Consider the following 22,521-nt stretch of genomic DNA (forward strand, 5'->3'; position numbering starts at 1 on the left):
TTGTCCACCACGCTTGGCACTGGGCATGGATCCCTCCTTGTTCCTCCGGGCGCCTGGGAGCGGAAACGCGCCATCAAGGTAGCCTTTATGACTGAAGCACATCCGGTAAACTTTCAAAAATAAAGTCCGACTTGCTTTTATGATAACTTCGTTATGGATTCATACGCAGTGGAATTACGTGAACATTGTTGTATCCTTTTCTGTTTAAATGAAGTTAAAACGCACTAGAAAACAAAGCTTCAAGCTTCAATTTTTAATTGGACCATTGTGTCTGCAATAAAGATTTGATTGATTGATTGAAATATCAAGCCTGATTTACCGCGAGAGCACCAGTAGGTGGGGCTGTTCACCACGAAAAGAAAGATCGCATTGCCTTCGTTATTGCTTAGTCCTTATATTTGACCTCTACAAGAACAGGAGGAATGGGCAGCACGGGTGTCGCTTAGAATCAAATTCCTCAAACAAGTTTCCATAAATTGACGATGTGGATTATTTAACGTGGGTGAAACTAATACTTTATACTTTTCCATTCCTCCTGACTGAAATAGAAATGACAGTGTCTCTTCCCATGAGTAGAGACTTGACTGTTCATTGTAATGGCAGGTCTGCATCTCCCTCCTCCCACCCTGCAATCACTCAGACCCACATGACTACTGCTCACTCCTTCTACCCTGCAGACATCCTATTCAGCACCACGGAGAGCTGCTGCAGGTACATGGACTGTCCTCTGTGAGATGGCTGATGAATGAATTGCATGAATTGTATAGGAGGGATGTGAAAATTGGGCAGAGGGGAGACAGACATCTCAGGGATATGTTTGTGCATGGAGCAGCAGTTAGCGCAGCATAAGAGCTTGTAGCATGCGTGAGTCCTGCCCATACATGGTTCTAATGACAATACATGAAGCTCACATCTCTCCTTCACACAGGCACCCTTACATCACAATGCCAAAGCACATCTTTCTATCTCTGCTGCGTTAAATCTCAGTGAATTCCAATTGATTGTGCAATGGTGCTTTCCAATATTGATTTGTTTGTCAATTAAAAATACTCCCATTCTTCTCTCAATATGTAGATAAATCTAAAAAGATCTCAAATTAAACTAAACTGAAAAACCATATGTCTCCACATCTACCGTTGGGTAGGTATATTGTGTGTCTGTTTGACTTTGCTGCGTCCTTGTATCGTGGACAACCCACCAATTATAAGAGGGCTGACCCTATGCCTGCTTTATCCTTCTGTCTGCACCTTCCCTGCCTGCTTCCCTGCCTTTCTGTCCATCGAAGGCTTTCAATTCCTAGATCGGCACTATTGTCTGAGAGCCCAGCCCCCAAGGCAGTGAGAGCCCCCTCCGCCACCAGCATCACTGCTGCGTTACCGAAGAACAAAAGAGAGAGTGTCAGACACCACCCACTAGATCTCTTTCACACCAGAGCCCCCACCGCCGTTCCAGATGGGGTTGCCTTTTTTCAGGGTTTCTCCCAACCCCAAGAGTCCTCCAAAAAAAAGGACCCCCCCCCCTCATCCAGAGCCCACTACTCAGCTGCCCGTCATCCACCTGCTCCACTGCCACGCGCCTGTGGCCAGGGCACACCCCCTATCTATCCCGACCCACCAGGGAGTCCCATTAAAATTATTAACCACTTTTTTTTTAACAGGAGTCTGCTAGCAGGACATGGTAGCAGTAAAAATGTAAACACATTAACTACTAAAAAGGAAACACAAACTAACGGTAACTGTTTTTAAATTAAATAGAGATGCAAACATAAAACATTTTTAAAGAGAAAATGCATTTTTTTTTAATTACCTTCATTATACATCTTTCTGGTTCAGTTTCTCTTTAAGCAGGGGAATTACAACCGACTGAATTATTGCAACACATATTTTTTAATTATAATCTCCTGTTGGTGTCTCTCATGCAAGGAGCAGGCAGATGCTTTTTTTTTTCTTTTACTCGTAGCTTCAACATGTAGCATCCTCAAAATGAATCTCTACTCCAACCTCCACCCCTGTCTTGACCTTTCTCCTCCAGGGAGAGAGAGAGAAGCATGGAAACAGAAAACATCTGCTACAAGACAGCTGTTACGTCCTCTAATGTTGATTCCTTTGTCATGGATGGTGGGGGTTGCTGGAAAATGACCATTTCTCAATCACTTTAAAATTGCTTCATTGACACCAAACACACAAACCTACATAGCTTGGTATTCACTCCTCCTCCTGCTTTCTCTGGCAAAAAAAGAAAAACACACAAAAGGAAACAAGCTTACTTTCTATATACATTCATATGCCAATGTTACATACATGCATTCCCATTAAGATGTCACTAAATAACCATAATGTGTGGAAATATTAGCTTCTAGCTCTACACATTGACGTGCATAAAGAACTCTGCTAATAGTGTGCTTCATCTTTGAATAAATGCATATATGGATAAAGTGTTTATGAGTTCTTTACAGTAGAAATTCAAAAGCAAGTCATCATCCACCAGTCCCCAAGGGTTCAAGCACCCAAATCAATTGAAAAAAAGAAGAGTGCACCTTGTTCCTCCCCTACATCTGTCAGGGAGGGGAAGCAGGAGGGGCTGCACTCACGGGCTGTACAGGGGAACAATATCACTCCATCTGTCACAAACCGTTTCATCTCTGACGAGATGAAATATAGCTCACAAATATGTCTAGCTCTATATCATCTATGTGTGTTATCTTACCGGTGCCTGAGCCTTGATCAATTCCCTGAAGCACACTGAGAAAATCACGCTTTTAAGCCAATTCTTTTAAAAGAAATGATTCCACTTTACATGCCAAACTGGTTCTTGAAAACAAAATGCTACAGAAGAGTGAAATTTGCATGTAAAAAGTTCCAGAATGAATGTGCAGAGTGGCGAAACCTGAAACTTAATGAAAGGGAAAGCTAGTATTGCATGTGAAGGAAATGACAAAAAAAAGGGTTAGATACAGTCTGCTAATAACCAAAGAGCTCTTTCATATTCAAATGCTGCTGCTGCTCTGCATGGAGGTTGGGTGTGGCCCGTCAGTTCTTCAGCCTCCTGTGCTGTCGCGGCTTTGTGACGATCCACGATCCCATTTGCTCTATCAGAAAATGCGTCTGACCCGTCACTGCTCTGCACTGAGGACCCAAACAAATACCTATTAAAGTGCACATTGCTGCACGCTGATCTCTGACATAACAGGGCAGTTCGGTGAACTGAAAGCCTAAGCCTGTAAGAACAGCAGAAAATGGCCTGACTTTGGGGGAGGGGGGGGGGGGTAAAGAAAAACAAAAAAAACATATTCCCAGGAGCCATCATGCATCTCTCTCAGCAGCAGGTACAGCTGCAATCTCAGTCATTCATATTTAATTCTGGAAGAGTTTCCGGCAAGGCTAATGTGCTATTGATCTCACGTCTCCTATTACTGAAATGGGGAGGGCCATTTGGGGGGGGGGGGTGCTGGACTTACAGGGAATGAGAGCAAGAGATTCATAGAAGAGAGGAGGGAGGATGAAGATGGAGGGGGAGAGAATTGAATGCAGTGGTTAAACCAGCCAGTTTGTCTAAGAGGCGTTATCATATTCCATCCCATGTTATCCATCCAATAATCTATTCTTCTTCTGTCGAGTAAAGATGAAACAAATCTTACATAAAAGCTAAATGTGAGCTCATTTCAGGTTGAGGCTGGAAATGTGTTTTATATTATTTAGCGTTCGTTTAAAAGCCAGGGCATATACATGATTAATGACGCTCAGTTTAACAGAAGCAGCAATACTCGTTCGTCTTCTTATTTGTTATATATCGGTCACATGTGTGTGTTTTCTTTCTGTCAGATAGAAAAAAAAGCAGTAAGAAAAGGAACAAGAGAAAAACAAAGAGAATGTCTAAGAGCTTTGTGTATTTAAGGTCTCTCCCTAGATACCGACTCAGACAGGACAAAATTAAACATTAATAAGAGCGGCCTTATATCTGAAAAGGTTTTGAGTGAAACGCTCTCTCAGAAGGAGAGTTTCACCCAAAATCAAAGCCGCATGAACATTCATATATACATGCATGATTATTTAATCCAATAATAAGAATGTAGCACAGTAGTGTTACCTGAAAAGGTAAAAAAAAAAATAAGAATATAATTTCATAGTGTAAACAAAACTGCTCACTGAGAATTAAACTGGCACATGGAAAGCAGAATATAATCCATAAATAAAAAGATGACAAGAGCATCTCCTTCAGAGACTTACTCCCACCAGCCTGTCTACTCTAATAATAGCCCAGAGACAACGCATCCAGACAGACAGAGGGAGCGAAAGACATGGAGAGAAGGAGGAGAGAGACAGGGAGAAAGTGCAAGAATGAAGCCATGAGGGGAACTACAGGAAAATGTGAAATAATACATAATGGGTTGAATTAGGCCAGTTGCCATTATCAACAAATGTCCTTTTAAAAGGGCTAATTTAATTTTGGAACCCTTCCTGAAAGCAAGAGCTGCTGCCACAAAACCCTACATTTGCCAAGAGCCGGGCCCAGTGGAGAGATCGCTGAACTAACCAGGCCCGAGGCTGGATCATCCCATCCGACCCCCGATACGCTGTCATCGTGTCACTCTTAACTCTCCCCCTTTCTCCATAGCGCTCTCTCTCTCTCGCTCTCTCTCTCTCACACACACACACACACAAACACAGAAGGCCACTACCTGACTGCAGATAATGGCAACAAACATTCATTTTTTTACATATTACTCCAAGAATACTACAGAATAAAAACCAAATCAGATCAAATGCTTCGCATGCTCCCTCAGTCAAAGAAGTCAGGGAACTGATTTTCCTCATGCTTACAGTTCTTCCCTCTGGCACCAAGAATTCTGCGATATGCTGAGCGAACAGGCCCACCGCATCAAGACTCCTAGTGGTGGCCAGTGAAAGAGCCTAAACAATAAGAAAAATAATCAGTAGAATAGCAAACAACCTTTTAAGCAAAACCAATGCTTGATTCTGTGATTCAGTAATATACAATAGGTGCTTTAAATGCCCTCTTACCCACACGGAGGATTCAGCTGCTGTGCTACTAAACAGCCCTGTTTAGTAGCAGCCCTAATTAGGGGCCCGCAATTAAGCGCTTTTATTCACAATAAGTGTGAACTCTAAGTGGGGCTGCAGTCAGTTGTGGACCTGGCTGTCTTTGTGATACAAGAGCCATTTTTATTCAACAAACAAAGATGGGGGGAAAAACTCGAGTACCTAATGGCCAAATCTCTCTGTCTCTTCTCAGATACTCATTAACACACACAGAGAGAGAGAGAGAGACACAGACGCTCATCCTCTTTCTCTAACAAACTGACTCAAAGGCTCCAACGCATCCAGGCTGAGTTGAGTCACTGCTTGACAGAACGATGGGGGTGGGGTTAAGGCAGACTGGCAGAGGGGCTCCATCTCTATCCGCTTATTAACGCTTAACGAGTGCCTTCCTCATGCAATATTCATCTCCACTAATATCATCGAAGCTCTGAGTCGAGCTTGCTACTTATGTAAGACAATTATGTAAAATATCAGACGGGGACCATGCTCAAAACCTGACTGGGAGAGAGCTGGAGGACAATGACAGAAAGACAGTGGGGGGATACAGGAGAGACCGGGAAGGATTGACTGAAAGATGAGAGACAGTAACAGTCAGACAAGGAGGTCGTGTGTCCTGTGCCGTGTCTTCGTCTGAGCTCAGAGTGACGTGCATCCACAGATGCATTGAAGGCAACTTGTCAATGTCAATGAGGAAACCCTGAGGACTCCTCAAGGTCAACTTGTGAAAGAAAAGCAGAGAAAAGGATCACTATTACAGAAGGGCTCGCATCAGCACCGCTTGTTCACTCATCAAGTGATAAATAGAACATTCAAATGGAAGATATCAACAGATTCAAAAAAGCACATTCCCCTTTTTCCATCACAATTTCTCACATGAACAGGAGCACTAGACTCTTACAAAAGATAAACATACAAACAAAAAACATATATATATATATATATATACAGGCCCCAGGTCAAGGCCCAATGGGGGTCGGCACAAAAATAGGTCATTTGTCACACATGATGTCCCAAGGCAGGGATATGCATTATAGATGAGCCCAAACAGCACATCTCGGTGAGCACTCACCACCCAGCTAGACACAGGAGGGAGCAGCAGGAGGCGAGCAGAGGAGGATGAGAACTCCTCAGGAAGAGGATGCTGAGCTATCATGAAGTATACAAAAAAATCCCTGCAGCTTGTTCCTGTTCCTAAACTTAAAAAAGATATATCCTTCAGTACAGCTGAAACAGAGCTACAACTGCTCCATTCTCAACTTTTCACTGAAAAGACATGAATGAATTCAGGGGAATCTAATTTGTTATTCTCATGTCTGCACCTGACCCTATGGGGAGCCATCTGCCTTGCATTCAAGAGGACCAGAAATCATCCAGTTATTAGTCAAAGTGTGGATATAATGCTTTGTTACTCGGTACAATTCACAGCAAATTATTGCATAGTTTCAGTGTGTTATTCCAATGTGTATCAGCCAAGAATGTGGAACGTCTTTCAATTGACACTCCCATCTTTTTTATTTTTTTTTATTTGCAAAGACAAAGGGATAATGAGTGAAGTTGTTTACTATGGTTAAAAAAACGTGCTAGAAGATGAGAGAGAGAGAGAGAGAGAAAGACGCAAGAGCAAAATGTGGGGAATGAGAGAGACAAGTCTGCAGTCTTTTGCTTCACCCATCTGTTGTAAAAGTGCAGGTGGAGCCCTATTCACTCCGCGCCGCATGTGTGTGAAGAGGGGGCGGGGGGGGGGGGGGGGGGGGGGCAGGAAGAAAGGAAGGGCAGCCAGAAAAAGGGAGTGGAGAGATGGAAGGGCAGGGATGGAAGATGGAGGGAGGGTGGATAGGGAGGGGGGACTCTTGGTGATCTCTCCTGACGGGTATAATGGGAGAGGAGCGCTTAGCAATGGCTGCCGTGTAGTGCCCTCCCTGCACAATTAGCCAATCAGCAGCGTCCTCTGCCAGCCAGGAGGATGCATAAAAGAAGAACATTGCAGCAGAGGCACAGAAGGAGACTGCAAGAGGAGCAGGGAATTATACATAAAAACAGCAGTACCAGAACACCCTCCCCTGGACACACCCTGCTGAGGATCACTGCTTCTCTTTTTTTTCTGAACCATCGCCCACGCCACTTGGAGAGAACGCTCTCTCTCAACATCATCCAGTAGAAAACCCCTTTCTCCTCATTTTCATTCTATATCGGACACCTACAATCTCGGAGAGCTGAGATTCCCTGGCAAAGATTGTATTTTTTTCTTTTTTTTTTTCTTTTCATTTGGACTCCGGACAGAACAAAAGGGCCATATAATTCAAAGGCCGAAGAGACTCTGTCTTCAGCTTCAAGACCAGTACTAAGCGGGACCTAGATTTCTTTCATTGCACATCAAGAATGGTTACTGTACGTATGACTCTTTATCACTTTCAAGGGGGGTGTTGTAGCAGCGTGCCTGCATCAGATTTCAGACCTTTATGCACTAAAATTGGATAGATGTAGACGTGATGTAGCCTTAGACAGATACATTTCACATCTGATATATATATATTTATGTTATTTTGTATAATATTTAAATGGGGCTCCAAGGCTACTCCAACTTGCCGTATTAATGTCATGTATTTTTGTTCAATATTCATTTTATTATGATAAGATTAAGACTCTGGAGTAGTAATTGCCGATCTCATACCGAGCTATGCGCCATGCTGGCTGCGCCCCAGTCACCATCAGTGATGGATAATGTCTTTATCCTGCCATTTTAGATAGTACGGCTCTTATATTTTGTATCACAGCCTCCCTGACTCCCTAAATGTCGTAGCTCTGGTTATATTTATCAAATGTTGTAGGAGTCAAGGCTGAGGAATTCCGTAGAATTACAGTGAGGTGGAAGCAGAAAGGCGGTGATGCGCTCGGTTCAGTGGGGGGAGGACAGTCTTTCTTTACCCGGTGCAGCATAAGGATGCTGGAGACGGATTTCTGAGACAAAACATGATGCCTCGGAGGCTGTGGGCCCATCCCACGAAGCAAAAGAAAAAAGGGTCGAGTCACTCCCAGGGGGGAGGAGGAGGGGGGCGTATTACGCATCCATAGGTTTGCTTTGAATCAGAAAAAGTCCAAATTCCTCAGGGTTCTTGCTGCGATGTAACCGAATAAATGGGCTGGAAATCTTAGAGGCCGCGACAGCGAGTCCACGCACGGACATCTCCATTTTAAGCGCATTCTCCAAGTATTTCATTGCATACTCACAAGATGGCCATGGTTGCATCGCGCATGGAGAAGCGAGTGGTGATAGATTATCTTTGCTCTCAGCAGACGGCTGGATTGGGCGTGTCTCTTTTGGACTGGAGATCCAAACGAGGGCCTTTGAAGCCTCTAAAGGCCCACTCCACTACCTCTTGACACGCTTGATGTCACCGGATAGTTTATCTAAGCAGACCGATTAAGAGCAGATGCATTTCCATAAAATTACAGAAGCAAGAAAATGAATTATCAGCAGAAATATGCACCTGCTGCTGTTAAAAAACCCTGCTCGAGAAAATATTTTATTTGATGAGGTAACTGCTGGGAAATGGATTAATTGATGCCCATGTGATCTGTACGTGATAAGATATTGGCTATTTATTCTATGACTAATGGTGGAGACTCAATATATAGTAGAAGGAACAGGACATTAGAGAAAACCTTAAGCCCTTATTTTACTGGATTTTAAATATTCAGAATACTATGTTTGCTTTGTCTCATCATCTGTGAGGCGCCACGTGCCCACTCGACACATTTCTCGTTCCAATTTTAGTTTCTCTTTGTTATACATTACCTATTGTTTCCAGAAGGCCTCGAAAACAATCTCATCGACAGAGGCTGTAGTTCTCCTTCACATGGGCCGCGGTCGTATATCCCTGTACTGCAGTGCCAAGCACATAAAAGACAGAATCCAAGGACGAGAGCAGCCAGGCCCTGACTGGGAACCAGTCTAAACCGTGGTTCCACGGAAGGTTAAAACACTGGGGCGAAACAAATAAGCAGAGATCATTTCATCTTATGATATAAAAGTCCAGAAACAAATCTTACGCTCTACTCATAATGCAACGAATAGAATGCTTAATATCATTTTTTTACAGTTAGCACAAATGGCATCTAACTTATAGGAGGCGTTAAAGGCAATTATGTTATGTAAGTGGAGAATTGTCTCCTGTTGCCAAAGCATCCACGTAATTAATACTAATATAAAGCCTGCTGGGAAGAAAGAGGTGGAGAACGTCCACCTCCATGACTGCAAGATAATCTTTGGGACTGCTTTTTCTTAGAATCATATGTCTAGGCAATAAATATCGGTCAAATTATTTAATCGCACAGTTAAATGAAAGTCAAGTTGGCAGCCTGTACTGCTATATCTCTTTATTACGGCTATGGAAAAACATTTGTTATACGTGTTCACCCAGTTTTGAATATACAGTTATCAGTTCAAAGAATGTTACTAAATCGATCCAGCATTCCGGGCTGATTTACCTTTGGTCTAATCATGGAGGTTTTTGACTCTGGCTTCTGGAACAGTCATTGTTCCCTGGGAGTCCTGCGGCCCCTGGCCGCGACACAAAGCGCCACTGTTGGCATTAATATTCATAGTGCTGCCGTAGCCTCGGCGGAGGCGACGAGGAGGAACGGGTGGCTCTTTTGTTTGGTCGTTTCAATACGTTTATTCAGCAAAAAAAAAAAAAGGCGCTCCGCTTCATGAATGCCTGCATATCCCTCCAGTCTTTGCCTTTTAAAAACGGAGACATTGAGGGCTTCTGTCGCGCATCTGCCACCTTTAAATAACGTGTTGTTTGTTTTCTTACTTAAATCGTCAGCAGAAAAATATAAAACAACACGATTGGTCTGTGATTGCTGGATTCACGGGGCCTCCGTAGCCTCGAACGAGCGCGTGGAAAGCCACTCCCTTTTTCAGCACCCTGGATAGCGCCTCGCTCGCCACGACGAGAGGAAGGACAGATTTGTACTCTCCGAGCCTTCGACGCTGTGCGTCTCCCATTGTATCAAAGCAGCACATGGATCTGAGAGCCGGGGTGTTGTAGAAATATGTTCTAATGCGGAGTGAGGGATGGGAAGGAGCCTCGCTGCAGCGGTGACTCCTGTCGGCCTGTTGTTTTACAGCTGCCACCATGATCCCTTAAGATGCAGAAAGTGTGGCTAATGCTCTTTGTTTGGGCTAATCCTGTAATCTGTGTTATTTAGAAGGCTCATTTACACGTCAGCCTGGCGTTCAGTTTTGATTCATGCCTTCCAGGGCGTTATGAAAGGTATATATTTATATATTCTGAACTGGAGACAAGGTCATTTATAAAAATGTTGTCGACGCTTTTATAATTATTGGTGTGATTTATTAAGTGTCCTTCTTGGTGTACGGTTTTTCATGACTGGACAAAGACACCTAAATGAAATATTTCAGAAGGTAATTGAAAGCTACAAAAACTCAGATAATTTGATCATTTGATCGTTTTAATGGGACTGATTGAAAAACATAATACAGATAAAGACTTGTTATATTAGACGTTCAAAGTGAATCAGCAGTGATGATTCATGGTGCACTATAACATATCATGCACAAATAGTTATTATGTATATTATAGCCTCCAGTGGTGTGATGCATTTGGAGCAGAAATGAATAGGGAAACGATGATTATAGGCATCAGGAAACATAGACCACATTTACATTTAGTCCACCTATGCTTCTCTGTTTTGTAATTCGATTGTGCACAGTGTAGGTGTGTATGGCAGTAGAAGCAGGGCTCTTGTTTTCGTGCGAGTCTGAGTTCATGTGTTTGGCAGAGGAGGCAGGGCTCTTGTTTGCGTGCAAGTCTGGGACCATGTGTGGGCGATGCTGATGCAGTACATTAAATATTAAGGGAGATCTCAAAGAACCCCGAAATAGACAAAACAAAGCAGTGCGGGACATGTAGTGCTATCCTAACAAATAGAAACTTTGAAAATTCTCTTTTTTAGATGATGTTATTGGGCGTTTCCATTGTTATTAGACCATTAATCTGAAACGGGAGCAATTTTATTGTCTTTATTATTTTTTTAAATGTCTGGAATGTATAGCTGAATAGATTTGTTTGTGCCATTGTGATCCGTAATTTAGCATTAGAATAAATGTAATGTTTTCTTTTTCTTTTTGTCATAGTAAGTGGTTTACTACAAATCAAATTTTAGACTATTTTAAATTTGTAACTGGTAAACACGTGACAGCCTATCTTATTTGATTCATCTTCAAAGCCTGCTGTTTCCCTCTATTTTCATATGGGAATCTTATTTTAAGTACCGTAGCTGCTTGTGTCAGCCGATCTCCGTGCCCTGCCCATACACAAAGACTCTGAGAATTATATAACATCTCAGGATGTGTGTTCTGCCACGCTGAGCATTTTTCCAGTTATAGTCAAATTTCCCACAAATATGTTTTCTGTTCTAAAAGGGTTTTGTCATATTTGGCACACATTCAGTGTTCCAAATATTTGTCTCAGTCAAATGCATCACAACATTACACATTGATGCTACCCTGTTTTGCCAGTATGTGTACACTATCATTATTCATTTTAAGCATGCATCAAAATCTCAATGTGACTACTATGAGAGTTTCCCTGCCTTTTTGCTTAAATGTGTGTCTAAAGTATTTTATTTTTAGGCTGCAAAAATGAGCTCCGTCGCAGTTCCTCTTTTCTTCTTGTCATTATCAATTTGACTTGCTGATATTTCCTGTTTCTGTAAACATGAAGGAAAAATGTTTGACCTGTATTTGTGCTCCTAATAAGAGCAGACAAAAACACACACTGACCTTGAAGTCATGAAGCCATTCAGTCATTAGAAACGAAGCGGTCTTTGAGGAGCTGTTACCTGGGCAACCTGAGTGTAGGTGAGACTCTGAGCAAGACGGCAGGTCACAGCGACAAGGGAGAAAGGCACGAAAAGAGAACGCATGAAATGGAAAGCGGATGAAAAGTCGCAATTTGATTATTTTACTAATGTGATTATAAGAAAGAAGCAGAGCAAATATAAAACTGAGGATTTATCAGAGATGGAGAAATAAATGAATTATTTTATTTTATTTTATTTTATTAAATTTTAAAAGGTTCACTTCTCTTCCAAAATTGAAATTAGGATGGATATGATTTATTAGATGAAACAAACTAAGATGGTTTTCTTTTTTTTGGGATACAGATACTGTTTCTCACATCTCTGGACATTTCTTCAATACATTTTTTTTTTAATAATTCTGAAGTCTCTTTTTTTGGTTTGGACTACATCATAAGAAATTAAAAGGGAAACATAGTTAGTTTTATTGATAGACATAACACCAACAAGTTAGAACTTTGCAGCTCAACAACTTGAACCTAAACTCTATCATGGCATTATGCATGGCATTGATGCTACTGTGAGCAGTACAATAATCAAATATAATTACAAAATAACATTAAATTATTATGTCTTTGTTTTAAAAAGTTTGAAATGGCTTTCTACATAGATTTATAGAAATAATGAGTGGAGTCGAGCAGGACGTTTAGTTTCTGACCACACATCTTCCTCGAGAATCCCGTGTGGATCAAATATATCATAATGGTGTCTTCCAGAGACAGGAGACACTATACTGCAGACACCAACCCACACCATAACCCTACTTGCAGGAATGAATGACACTTTTCAATAAATCTTAACAAAGTCAGAAGAGTAAACAATTAGTCATCAACTTATTTTACTGTCCAAAAATACGTTCCTCATTTATTGCAGCACAAAATCTATTTAATGCTATCACTCTCTCTTTTGTCAACCCTTGCTGCCCCCCCCCCCAGCCTCTTGCCATCGTCCTACACCATCATCACTAGTATCCATCCTAGTGTAATGATGTAATGGCGTTTGACCCCGGAAGAGGATGGGGGAGGGGAGTAGTAACGAAAAAGGACTGTGACATCTGCAGGACCAGAGGCAGGGAGCGAGAGAGAAGGAGAAGATGGGGTAAATGGGGGGAGGGAGCAGATGATAAATCAGGCCTAGCATCCATCTCCATTTTAGCTATGCTGATTCCATACCTCTGCCTCTGACAGTGACAAAGTAGGCAATCTGTATAGTTAGGTGTGTGAGTTATATATGTGTATGTACTATGTTAAGTATTAGCTGATGCATACACAGTCATATCACCTCCGCATCCTATTGTGTCTCTTTTTGACTCGTGAATCTAACCCCACACTCTTCCTCAGCAGATAATCAGCACCATGGAAACCCAGGTGTCCAACGGTCCAAGCGGAACCAGTCTGCCGAACGGTCCAGTCATCAGCACCAACGGCTCCACGGATGACAGCAAAACCAACCTGATCGTCAACTATCTGCCTCAGAACATGACCCAGGAAGAGTTCAAAAGTTTGTTCGGTAGCATCGGAGAGATCGAGTCCTGCAAGCTTGTCAGAGACAAGATAACAGGTACAACAGTTTGTCCACATTGGAAGAAACATAACGTCTGTCGCTGGTTATGAGAAAGACTGACCACGATTTCTTTCTTTGTCTCAGGTCAGAGTTTGGGATATGGCTTTGTAAACTACGTGGATCCAAATGATGCAGATAAGGCCATCAACACACTGAATGGTCTCAAACTGCAAACTAAAACAATCAAGGTGAGCAGCTCCTGTCCCGCATCAATGTCTATCGTTCTCTCTTTTTTATTATTCAAGATGTGCAAGGCAAAAAAGAAAGGAAGTGGACATTTTGACAAGGGGGGTTATTGAGAGGGGCAGCATCAGAGGTGGCAGCAGACATGACAGAGGGAGGGGAGGGACTCTGGGAGGGGAGGCAGGAAGGGGGCAGGAGCTAAGAACAAAGAGCGAGAGAAAGGGTAAAAAGAGAAGGAGAGTGGAGGTCAGAAAGCAAGGGGCGGAGAGCAGGCGTGAGTTATTGTGATGGAAATGCAATTAGATAGGCTGACTGCAGTGCACAAGGGTCAGTCCAGGTTATCCCATCTGCCTCCAATCTAGGCTAATTAGGGGGCGTCTTTGTCTCAAAATCAGATGAGGGGAAAGCAGAGGCATATTATTAAATGCTACTTCCTCCCCCTCCTCCCTCCTGCCCCACCCCCAAAATAAAAAGTACAAAAAATAAACATAGAAAGATCAAAGATCGAGACGAACTGCAGGGTGGAGAAATTCAGTATCTGACGTAGCAGAGCAGGCGATCTACCAGCAGCTGGTCATGAATAGAGACGTTCTTTATGAATAATAATCTACAAACGGGAAAAGTTGAGTCATGGATCTGTTTCATTTTAGAAAGGACAAAATAGTGAAATAATAAGTCATCTTTCATGACAGATATAAAGTTAGACACGATTAAATTGGATATTATAACAGATATTAAATATGATTTTGCTTTTTTTTTGACAGTTTGGCATCTAAGTGAAAATGCAGTAAAAGGCAAATAATAAATATGGATTAATATTTTAACCTATGTATTGATCTGTGATTCAAACATCTGCTATTTATTTTCTGAAATACTAAACCAAACTTCTTGACACAATAGATTCATCTATAAGATTTTGCAGGAGGCTTCAATAGCGAGGGGGCAGCAGCGGACGGGTAGGGGGCAGCTGAGTGAACAGAATGCCAATGACAGGATTAGAGGCCATATGGGCTTCAGGCACCATCTGCACTGTGGGAGCGACCGGGAGAGGGTTAATTATAGGGCAGCCTCTGCTCCCCGAACACAGCAGCCCCCCCCCCCTGACTCGTCCAGAACACCCTAATCACTGCACCACACACATCCCTCCTGCTCATACAGTCTGTCTGTGTACACACTGGTGCTGGATGAAATTAGAACACCTGTATTCATTTTACAGACAAAACACAACTTATTTTAATTCAGATTGCAGTTTTTAATGACCCCAATATTTGTGTTATCATTATTATTATTTATAGTCACCACACAAATGCGTAAATACACAGCTTGTATGTAAGTGTGTTTATAAGTTGTCAAGGATCCTGCAGGTCTTGTGATGCACTTGGATTGTTTGCCGTTTGCCAGTGGAGCTTTTGTCCCCCCCAGAGGATCTGAACAAAGAAAAGAGGCAGGGCACGGAGGGCAGCTCAGCCTATCTCAGACAACACTCACTCTGTCTCTCCATCGCACACAAACATTGCACTTCCGGCAATGCGCGGTGCTGAACTATCTACCACACATGCGTTCATGCAATCCCATGAAGATAACATAAGAAAATGCTCGCGCCTTTATTCAATCGATCTTGATAGCCCCTGTATTTCTGGAGGTAAAACAGAAAAGTAGACCAACGGAAACCCATAAGGGATGTAAGCACAGATGCAACAAAAATGGCTGTGCACTAATTAAGTCACCAGTGAATACTGGAAAATGCTGCAACTATAGTTGATGTTTTTCAGTGCAAAACAAGGCTGAGTCTTGGACTTGTTGATTTTAATATTCTATTGGTATTATTTGGGGTCATGTTTAATGTCATCTTAGTGTGTCTGTGACTCGCATTGTGTGTGAGTGTGAGCTTAAAGGCACGCACAGAGAAGGCAGCAGGGTCTGTGAAAATGACAAAGTAGGGCCTGCTCCGTCATATCTTTATCATATCTTACTAACTTGTTCCTTAAATTGGATTCTTTAGTCCCAGAGACAAACCTTTTGATTTTTCTGTATAAATATGCACTTTTCTTTCTTTTTTTTGGGTGCTATAGGTATCATATGCCCGGCCAAGCTCGGCTTCTATTCGCGATGCCAACCTTTACGTGAGTGGACTCCCCAAAACCATGAGCCAGAAGGACATGGAGCAGTTGTTTTCCCAATACGGTCGCATCATCACATCCCGCATCCTAGTAGATCAAGTTACAGGTACAGCCTTATATCACTTCTGATGTCAAACAAGCACCATTTCTGAACAACAGACCGGTAGGCAGTCCTTCATGGTCCTTGATGCCAAGGTAGTAACATTGGTCTGTTTTCTTATTCGGAGCAGGCATATCACGAGGGGTCGGCTTCATCCGGTTTGACAAGCGAAATGAAGCAGAGGAAGCTATCAAAGGTCTGAACGGACAGAAGCCTTTGGGTGCTGCTGAGCCCATCACTGTCAAGTTTGCCAACAACCCCAGCCAGAAGACAGGCCAGGCCTTACTGACTCAGCTGTACCAGACCGCTGCCCGCCGATACACGGGACCCCTGCACCACCAGACTCAGCGTTTCAGGTACTGAACCGTTACCGGCCCCATGCATCCTGCATCCTGTTTGATCCTAGCTGCTGTTTGAAGAAAGAACCACATGTCCTCCTGCTGTGTTGCCTTGTGTATTTTACTGTGACAAGTGCTGTGTGTTTATTTGTTGTAATATGATACAGGTTTTTAAGGTTTTTGGTGCAATAATTAAGATTACACCAAGCTATGTGTGGCATAAAATATGAAATATTAGACAAGGTGGAATAAAAAATTATAAAGAAAATACCAAATGTGATATAATTGTGTAAGAAATGTGTAAAAACAAACAAACAAACAAACTGTAAAGTGTTTCTTTCAGCTACTTTCTTGCTTTATAGTGCAGAAGGAACAGGCAACATTGCATCCTTCCTGCCTCTCACTCTGTCTCTCTGACTTTCTTTTAAACTGCAGCATGATCCCTTCACTTGGAAAGGGACCAGATCCAAATAACAGCTCAAAACCAATGTAAGAGAAACGATTTTTCGGAATACAATCCAAAAAAAAAAAAAAAAGCTAAATAGATTTAAGTGTTTTGAAAACATAAAAGGCTTCCAGTGTCAAGGATTTCATGTACCCTCACAAACAACTGTACATAACATCTCAAGTTGGAATGATTATTTGCTCAGTGTGGATGACTTTATTGAACCTGCAGAGCTGAGATGAAACGGAAAGGGAAATATATTTTGAATCACAATTGGGAAAAAAATACAAATTATCAACTGAGACGCATTTCGCAGGACTATTTCCAATGCCATCAGTTTGAGGTTGGATGGTTTGGAACTGCATTGCAGTAAAGGATGCCCTCTGGAGGCCAGCTGGTGAAGGAGCAACTTGTTAACTGAAAGCCCCCCTTTCCTTGTAGATCTCATAACTAACTTCTGCATCCCCTTCATTCTCCCTCTTGCGTTGCAGACTCGACAATTTACTAAACGCCAGCTACGGAGTCAAGAGGTAAATGCCAAAGGTGTACTTTCAAAAGCATCCATGCCAAATAAAACCTCAAACAAAGTGCCAGGAATACCGCCTGCTGACTTCATCTAAAAAAAATCAGATATAATGGCCATAATTTTTAACACCCACTTCCCGTAAACCTCACAGAAGAAGCCCAGGGGGGGGGGGGGTACTGAGCAGCTTTTAAACTGCAGGGTATTCTGGCATGGCTTTGTTTTACTTTTTCATTCCTTTGTTTGAATTAATATAAATAATTTGTATGTATTTATTTATGAACTAACATTGTCAGTTTTAGTTGCTTTAATGTCCCCTTTTTTTCACCAGCATGGACATACCAGATTCCGTTTGCGTCTCCTCTGTTTGCTCCAATTTGTGTATGATTTGATTCTGATTTGCTTTTCATCCCTCTCTAGGTTTCTGTGTTTTGTTCTATGCCGTGATTTTCTTTGAACATTGTGATTCATGTGTTTAATTCTTTCAGAGGCTTTGGTCAGCAAGGAACATGAGCAAATGTGCGCATTCTGTTGGTGTTTGTGTCTCAGGGTAAAAAGTGATTTTGTATGAAAGAAGGTAGTTTGGAGCTGCTGTGTTGCCCAGAAATATTTATCTACTTGCTGTACAGCAGAGGGGAAGGAGATGGCGTCTCCTGACTCCAGACCAAACGACAATCTTAATCAAACACACCCGTAAGAGTCGGTGTAGAGCACTGAATCCTGTGTTGAACTTCAGAATGACACCCATGGTAGTTCTCCCACTCTCTTCCCCAGATTCTCCCCAATCACCATTGACAGCATGACAAGCCTTGCCGGGGTCAATCTTACTGGTCCGACTGGAGCAGGCTGGTGCATCTTTGTATACAACCTGTCCCCCGAGGCGGACGAGAGTGTCCTGTGGCAGCTCTTTGGGCCCTTCGGTGCCGTCACCAACGTCAAGGTTATCCGTGACTTCACCACCAACAAATGTAAGGGCTTTGGCTTTGTCACCATGACCAATTACGACGAAGCCGCCATGGCTATCGCTAGCCTCAACGGCTACCGTCTGGGTGACCGAGTGCTGCAGGTATCCTTTAAGACCAGCAAGCAGCACAAGGCCTGAAAGAGAGGCTGCTTGCACCAGCTCCTTCAACCTGCAGGGATGGCAACCTGAGCTCCCTGCGCCATCACTCTATATGGGCCTGGACTGAGTCTCTCGTGGACACACTAACACAAAGCTATAATATATCACCACCAAGGCAGACATGCAGATACACACAAACATGTACATGCATAACCAAACATATTCAGAAGCAAGCATATACAAGTCAGTTTCAAACAAACACAAGAGTGGAGTTTTTCTTTTCTCTTTACAAAACATGCTCGTCCCTCCCTATATTTGCCTGGATTTAATTAGAAGGGGTGCGTAGCTGGTTGTTGGGTAGGAGCAAGGGCGATCTATTTAGGAGACAGTCTAACGAATGTGACAGAGAATGTGTTTGATTGAATTCAGGCAAATAACGAACAAAACGATCAAAAATTGAAATGAGTGAATATGTGCAATTTACCCAAACCGTTTCCCCAACATCTCTCACGTTATCTTGCCGGAGAGGATGGAGTCACTTTTTCTTTTTCTTTTTTTACACTTGGGCATTTTGAATCAGTGATTATTATTTTTTTGTTTAGATCAAAGAAAATGAAATTGAAAAACAGTGTTCTCTTATATACGTCTATTAAAATATAACTATATATTCAATATTTAAGGTGGTTATAATAGCCAGATATGTAAGCATTTTCTAGAAACTTTGACTACTGTTTCCTGACCTGCATTAGGTGGCACCTAGCATAAAGGTAGTTCATCTGCCCTAATATTGGTAGCTCAGACCCAATAAGATTTAGTTAGAGCAACGAATACTGGTCACAGAACAGAGTAACACGAAAGCCATCAGAATCACTCTTTGCCTCACACTAAACAACACACACTAGTATACATTAGGACATACGACAGAGACACAGGCCACTAACATATACACATATTTAGCCAACAAAAACAAAAGGTTCCTGTCGTTCTTCTAATATCTCATGACATGGCAGTTCTCTCTCGGTGATAGTGTTTATTCATATTTCCCTTTTGGATAAGGCCAAAAAGAGCAGGAAGGGTTAAACAAATTCACCATAATGCAGCCAAGCCAAAAGAAAATTTATTTTTGCTTGTCTCAGGCCATTTCAGCCATGATTTGGTGTGAAATCCCTCCAACCAAAGGTCAAGAGAGACGATCTACTAAGACGACTAGATTATACTGTCAATGCTAACATGTGCCGTTGCAAATGCCTGAACATTTAAAATGTAGTCACACGTATGAACAATTTTATCTGGCCTTGTTGAAATGATCACTGATTCTCTGAAGAGGACGATTAGAAGATTGACACCAAATGCCCTTCGGTTACAGTAAGAAGCCATTTATTCTTTTCAAAGCTTCCCAGAAACATTCAAAGTCTGCCCTTTCAAAATAAGACTGCATAAAATGAAGCCCACAAATGTGTAATAATTGCACTTCTGTTAACAACAGAAGGATTTTTTTTGTTTGTTTGTTTCAGATCTCTTTGGCATGACCACAAAAATAGCATTCCTAAAAATAATCAATACCCAACAGCACGAAAACTATTTATGGAACCCCTCATGAAATGTTAAGGCCAATCTGTCTTTTTGAAATGTCTGTTATGGAACAGGCTTGAGATTTACTGTGGGGAGGGCTTATGTCTTTCAATATCAAGACATTTGCACATAATAATAGATTAAAGGTTAAGTATATTCAAGACATTGTTGCTTTTGCTTTTCTAAATGACGCTGTGTAAGCCAAAGAGGACGATCTCTTTGAAAGGATTACAGTAGAGATAAATCTATTTTTATACATACAAAGGAACAAGACCTTGAGCTGAATTTTTACAGATTCTTAAGCTTGGAAAAATTGTGACATCGCATGGCTTTATTTAAAGCCCTCTGATCTTTGCAGATAAGGGGGAATAAACATCCAGTGTATGGGAGGGGATTTAGGGATAGGGTGTAGGAACATTGTATCTCATACAAACTTAACCCTTCAACCGTGTCAAAACAACTGAAACGAAATAATTGATGTAAAAACAAAATAAAACAAACAAAGTTAAACAGTTGGTTTGTGACCTGACAGACGCATCTATACGTTTGAGTGCTTAGATACACGTGCATCTCTTGTCCTGAAGTGGTGTATAGTGTTGCCTCAATAATGGCGGGGTGAAGTGAAGTTCTTTGACTTGAGAATCCCAGACACAGCTGCAGTGAGACCAACTCATTATCCAGTTGGAAAAAACTTAAGAGTTGCTGAAAATAAAGAGGCCCACAGATTTGGAATGAGCATCAAGCAGGATTCTTCATAATTAGATAGATCAAATATTTTTGCCAAAGAACTGCTTTACAAGTCAGTACCGAGAACTACAAATTGAGACTGACTGTATGAATCCCTGAAAAATTGTTGTACAAATCTGTGTTATTTATTGAGGGACCCTCTAAGATTTCAGTTATCGTTATTTTATATCTAAGTTGTTCATATCGGTTTGCGTTTGGAGAACATAAAAGACACGAACCAAATGCTAAAAAATTATACATTTACACATTTCATGCAGGCACCAAATGATAACAAAGGCATATCATAAGTACATAATTATCAAAGATCGATTCAACTCTTGACTAGGGAAAAACTGCAAGCATTCACATTATGCACCCCCCCCAACATATATCATGCTTTGTCTTGTGACCACTTACTCTGGCATCTTTGAATCTGACTCAATTTCGCCTCCTGAAATACAGATACGGAATGATTGTTGCTTTTATATCCCAAGCCAACCATATACGTATAAGCCTAATACAGATACGCCAGGGTGGGGCGATTTGCATGAGATAGCACTGCAGGACTGAGCACTGAGTGAGACCAGTGATAGACGATAGGAACAGTGGAGATAACAGGCCTTGCAGAACTGCAGCTGGAGTTGCTTACCCAGCCGTGTCCAGATGTGGAACTCACAGCCCGAAATGACCTTTCATACACAAAGACCTACGCCTACAATAGAGAGGCAAGGACCATGACAGGAAATAGTACTACACTGCTTGAGCAACATCAATAATCATTTGAAAAGACAAAAAAACTTTCCTATGGAACAGTAAGTGCAATGTGCTTTGTTTTTATATTGACTGAGAACAAATAATATATATTTTTAAAAAAAAGAAATTAAACGTCACACTGAAAAGGTACGCGGAAGAGTGAGTGAAAGGAGCAAAAGTTCAGACAAAAACAATAACAATATCAAGGAAACAATTGAGAGCTCTGATCGCTAAATTTCCAAAATCACCTACTCAGCCCCAATTTGTGCACTGACCATGCAAACTCAACTGCATATTAGGCTGACTTCATAGAACAATTCTCAATGACCTCGAAAGGAATACTGTCTAAATATATCATCAGTTTTAGCCCATGTCAATTTCAAATATCATTTTTTTCTGTAATTTATTTATTTCCTTTACATATCAAGACTCACTTGTTAATTGAGCGTATTTGTGTTGTTGATGTTGCCATAGAGAACACACATGGGTCAAAAGATTATGTTTGGCTGCATTGATTCGCTTATTTTTCTTCCATTATCTAATTAGTTGCAGTTTTAACAGTGTATGCAGATTTTAGACTTAGTTAGATTCTTTTATTTCAATCAAACTGTGTTCAATTGTGTTTGTAAAAGTCTGTGGTAGCTTTTGTTGCAACATAAAATAATTTAAACTGAAAAAATTCAAAATAGCGCCAACAAACTTGTATTATTTGGGCGACTTTAAGCTTGTAGTTTTAACTTATTGTTAACTTAAAAACTATTTATTATAATTATTATTATTGCCTCGTATAAAGTATGTTTTGTGTATATTTATGGTTTACTTCATTATATTTGCAAGTTTAAAAGATTTTAAGTTTGCCAAAATTGTGGTTACACCTTTTTCGTTACATAAAAGGGGGACAAATAGAAAAACAGCTTTAGTACGATTTGGAAAAGTTCTCCATAGTCAAAGAATGCACTGCTATATTTAACTAATTGAAGTGTATAAACATACATGCTGTGTGCTAGATGTTATGCCTTTACTGCCTGTGTTCTGTTTGTCTTGTTAAATGAAAATCTTTTAATTATTTAATCTAATCACAGTCTTGTTTTTTCAACCACTCGGTGGACCCCTGAGACAATGGGACAGCCCAGTGTGGGAGGCTTCGGCCCCTGGGTGGGTCCTGCTATTTAAGGAGGAAATGAGGG

The 22,521-nt window shown here is 41.5% G+C and overlaps 1 protein-coding gene across 2 annotated transcripts; it reads left to right on the top strand.

Annotated features, from left to right (window-relative positions):
• Window positions 1–7,439: 7,439 nt before the first annotated feature.
• Window positions 7,440–18,322, top strand: LOC137912930 (ELAV-like protein 3). 2 transcript variants are annotated; one of them, XM_068757058.1, is made up of 7 exons: window positions 13,295–13,508; window positions 13,596–13,699; window positions 15,767–15,920; window positions 16,045–16,270; window positions 17,189–17,227; window positions 17,921–17,923; window positions 17,995–18,322. In XM_068757058.1, exons 1-7 carry the CDS (start codon window positions 13,304–13,306, stop codon window positions 18,320–18,322), a joined length of 1,059 nt encoding a protein of 352 aa, XP_068613159.1. In that variant the 5' UTR covers window positions 13,295–13,303. The 2 variants fall into 2 exon arrangements, with proteins under 2 accessions (XP_068613158.1, XP_068613159.1); XM_068757057.1 differs by lacking the exons at window positions 17,189–17,227; window positions 17,921–17,923 and adding an exon at window positions 7,440–7,448 and having other exon boundaries at window positions 13,292–13,508.
• The last annotated feature ends 4,199 nt before the right edge of the window (window positions 18,323–22,521 follow it).

This window comes from Brachionichthys hirsutus, unplaced genomic scaffold, assembly GCF_040956055.1.
Source record: "Brachionichthys hirsutus isolate HB-005 unplaced genomic scaffold, CSIRO-AGI_Bhir_v1 contig_851, whole genome shotgun sequence".
Taxonomy (NCBI): domain Eukaryota; kingdom Metazoa; phylum Chordata; class Actinopteri; order Lophiiformes; family Brachionichthyidae; genus Brachionichthys; species Brachionichthys hirsutus.

Excerpts from the sequence above, each read along its gene's own strand:
- LOC137912930 (XM_068757058.1), top strand. The coding sequence starts at position 13,304 with ATGGAAACCCAGGTGTCCAACGGTCCAAGCGGAACCAGTCTGCCGAAC. Across the intron at positions 13,700-15,766 it reads TGCAAACTAAAACAATCAAG|GTATCATATGCCCGGCCAAG; the intron begins GTGAGCAGCTCC and ends TGGGTGCTATAG. Across the intron at positions 16,271-17,188 it reads CACCAGACTCAGCGTTTCAG|ACTCGACAATTTACTAAACG; the intron begins GTACTGAACCGT and ends CTTGCGTTGCAG.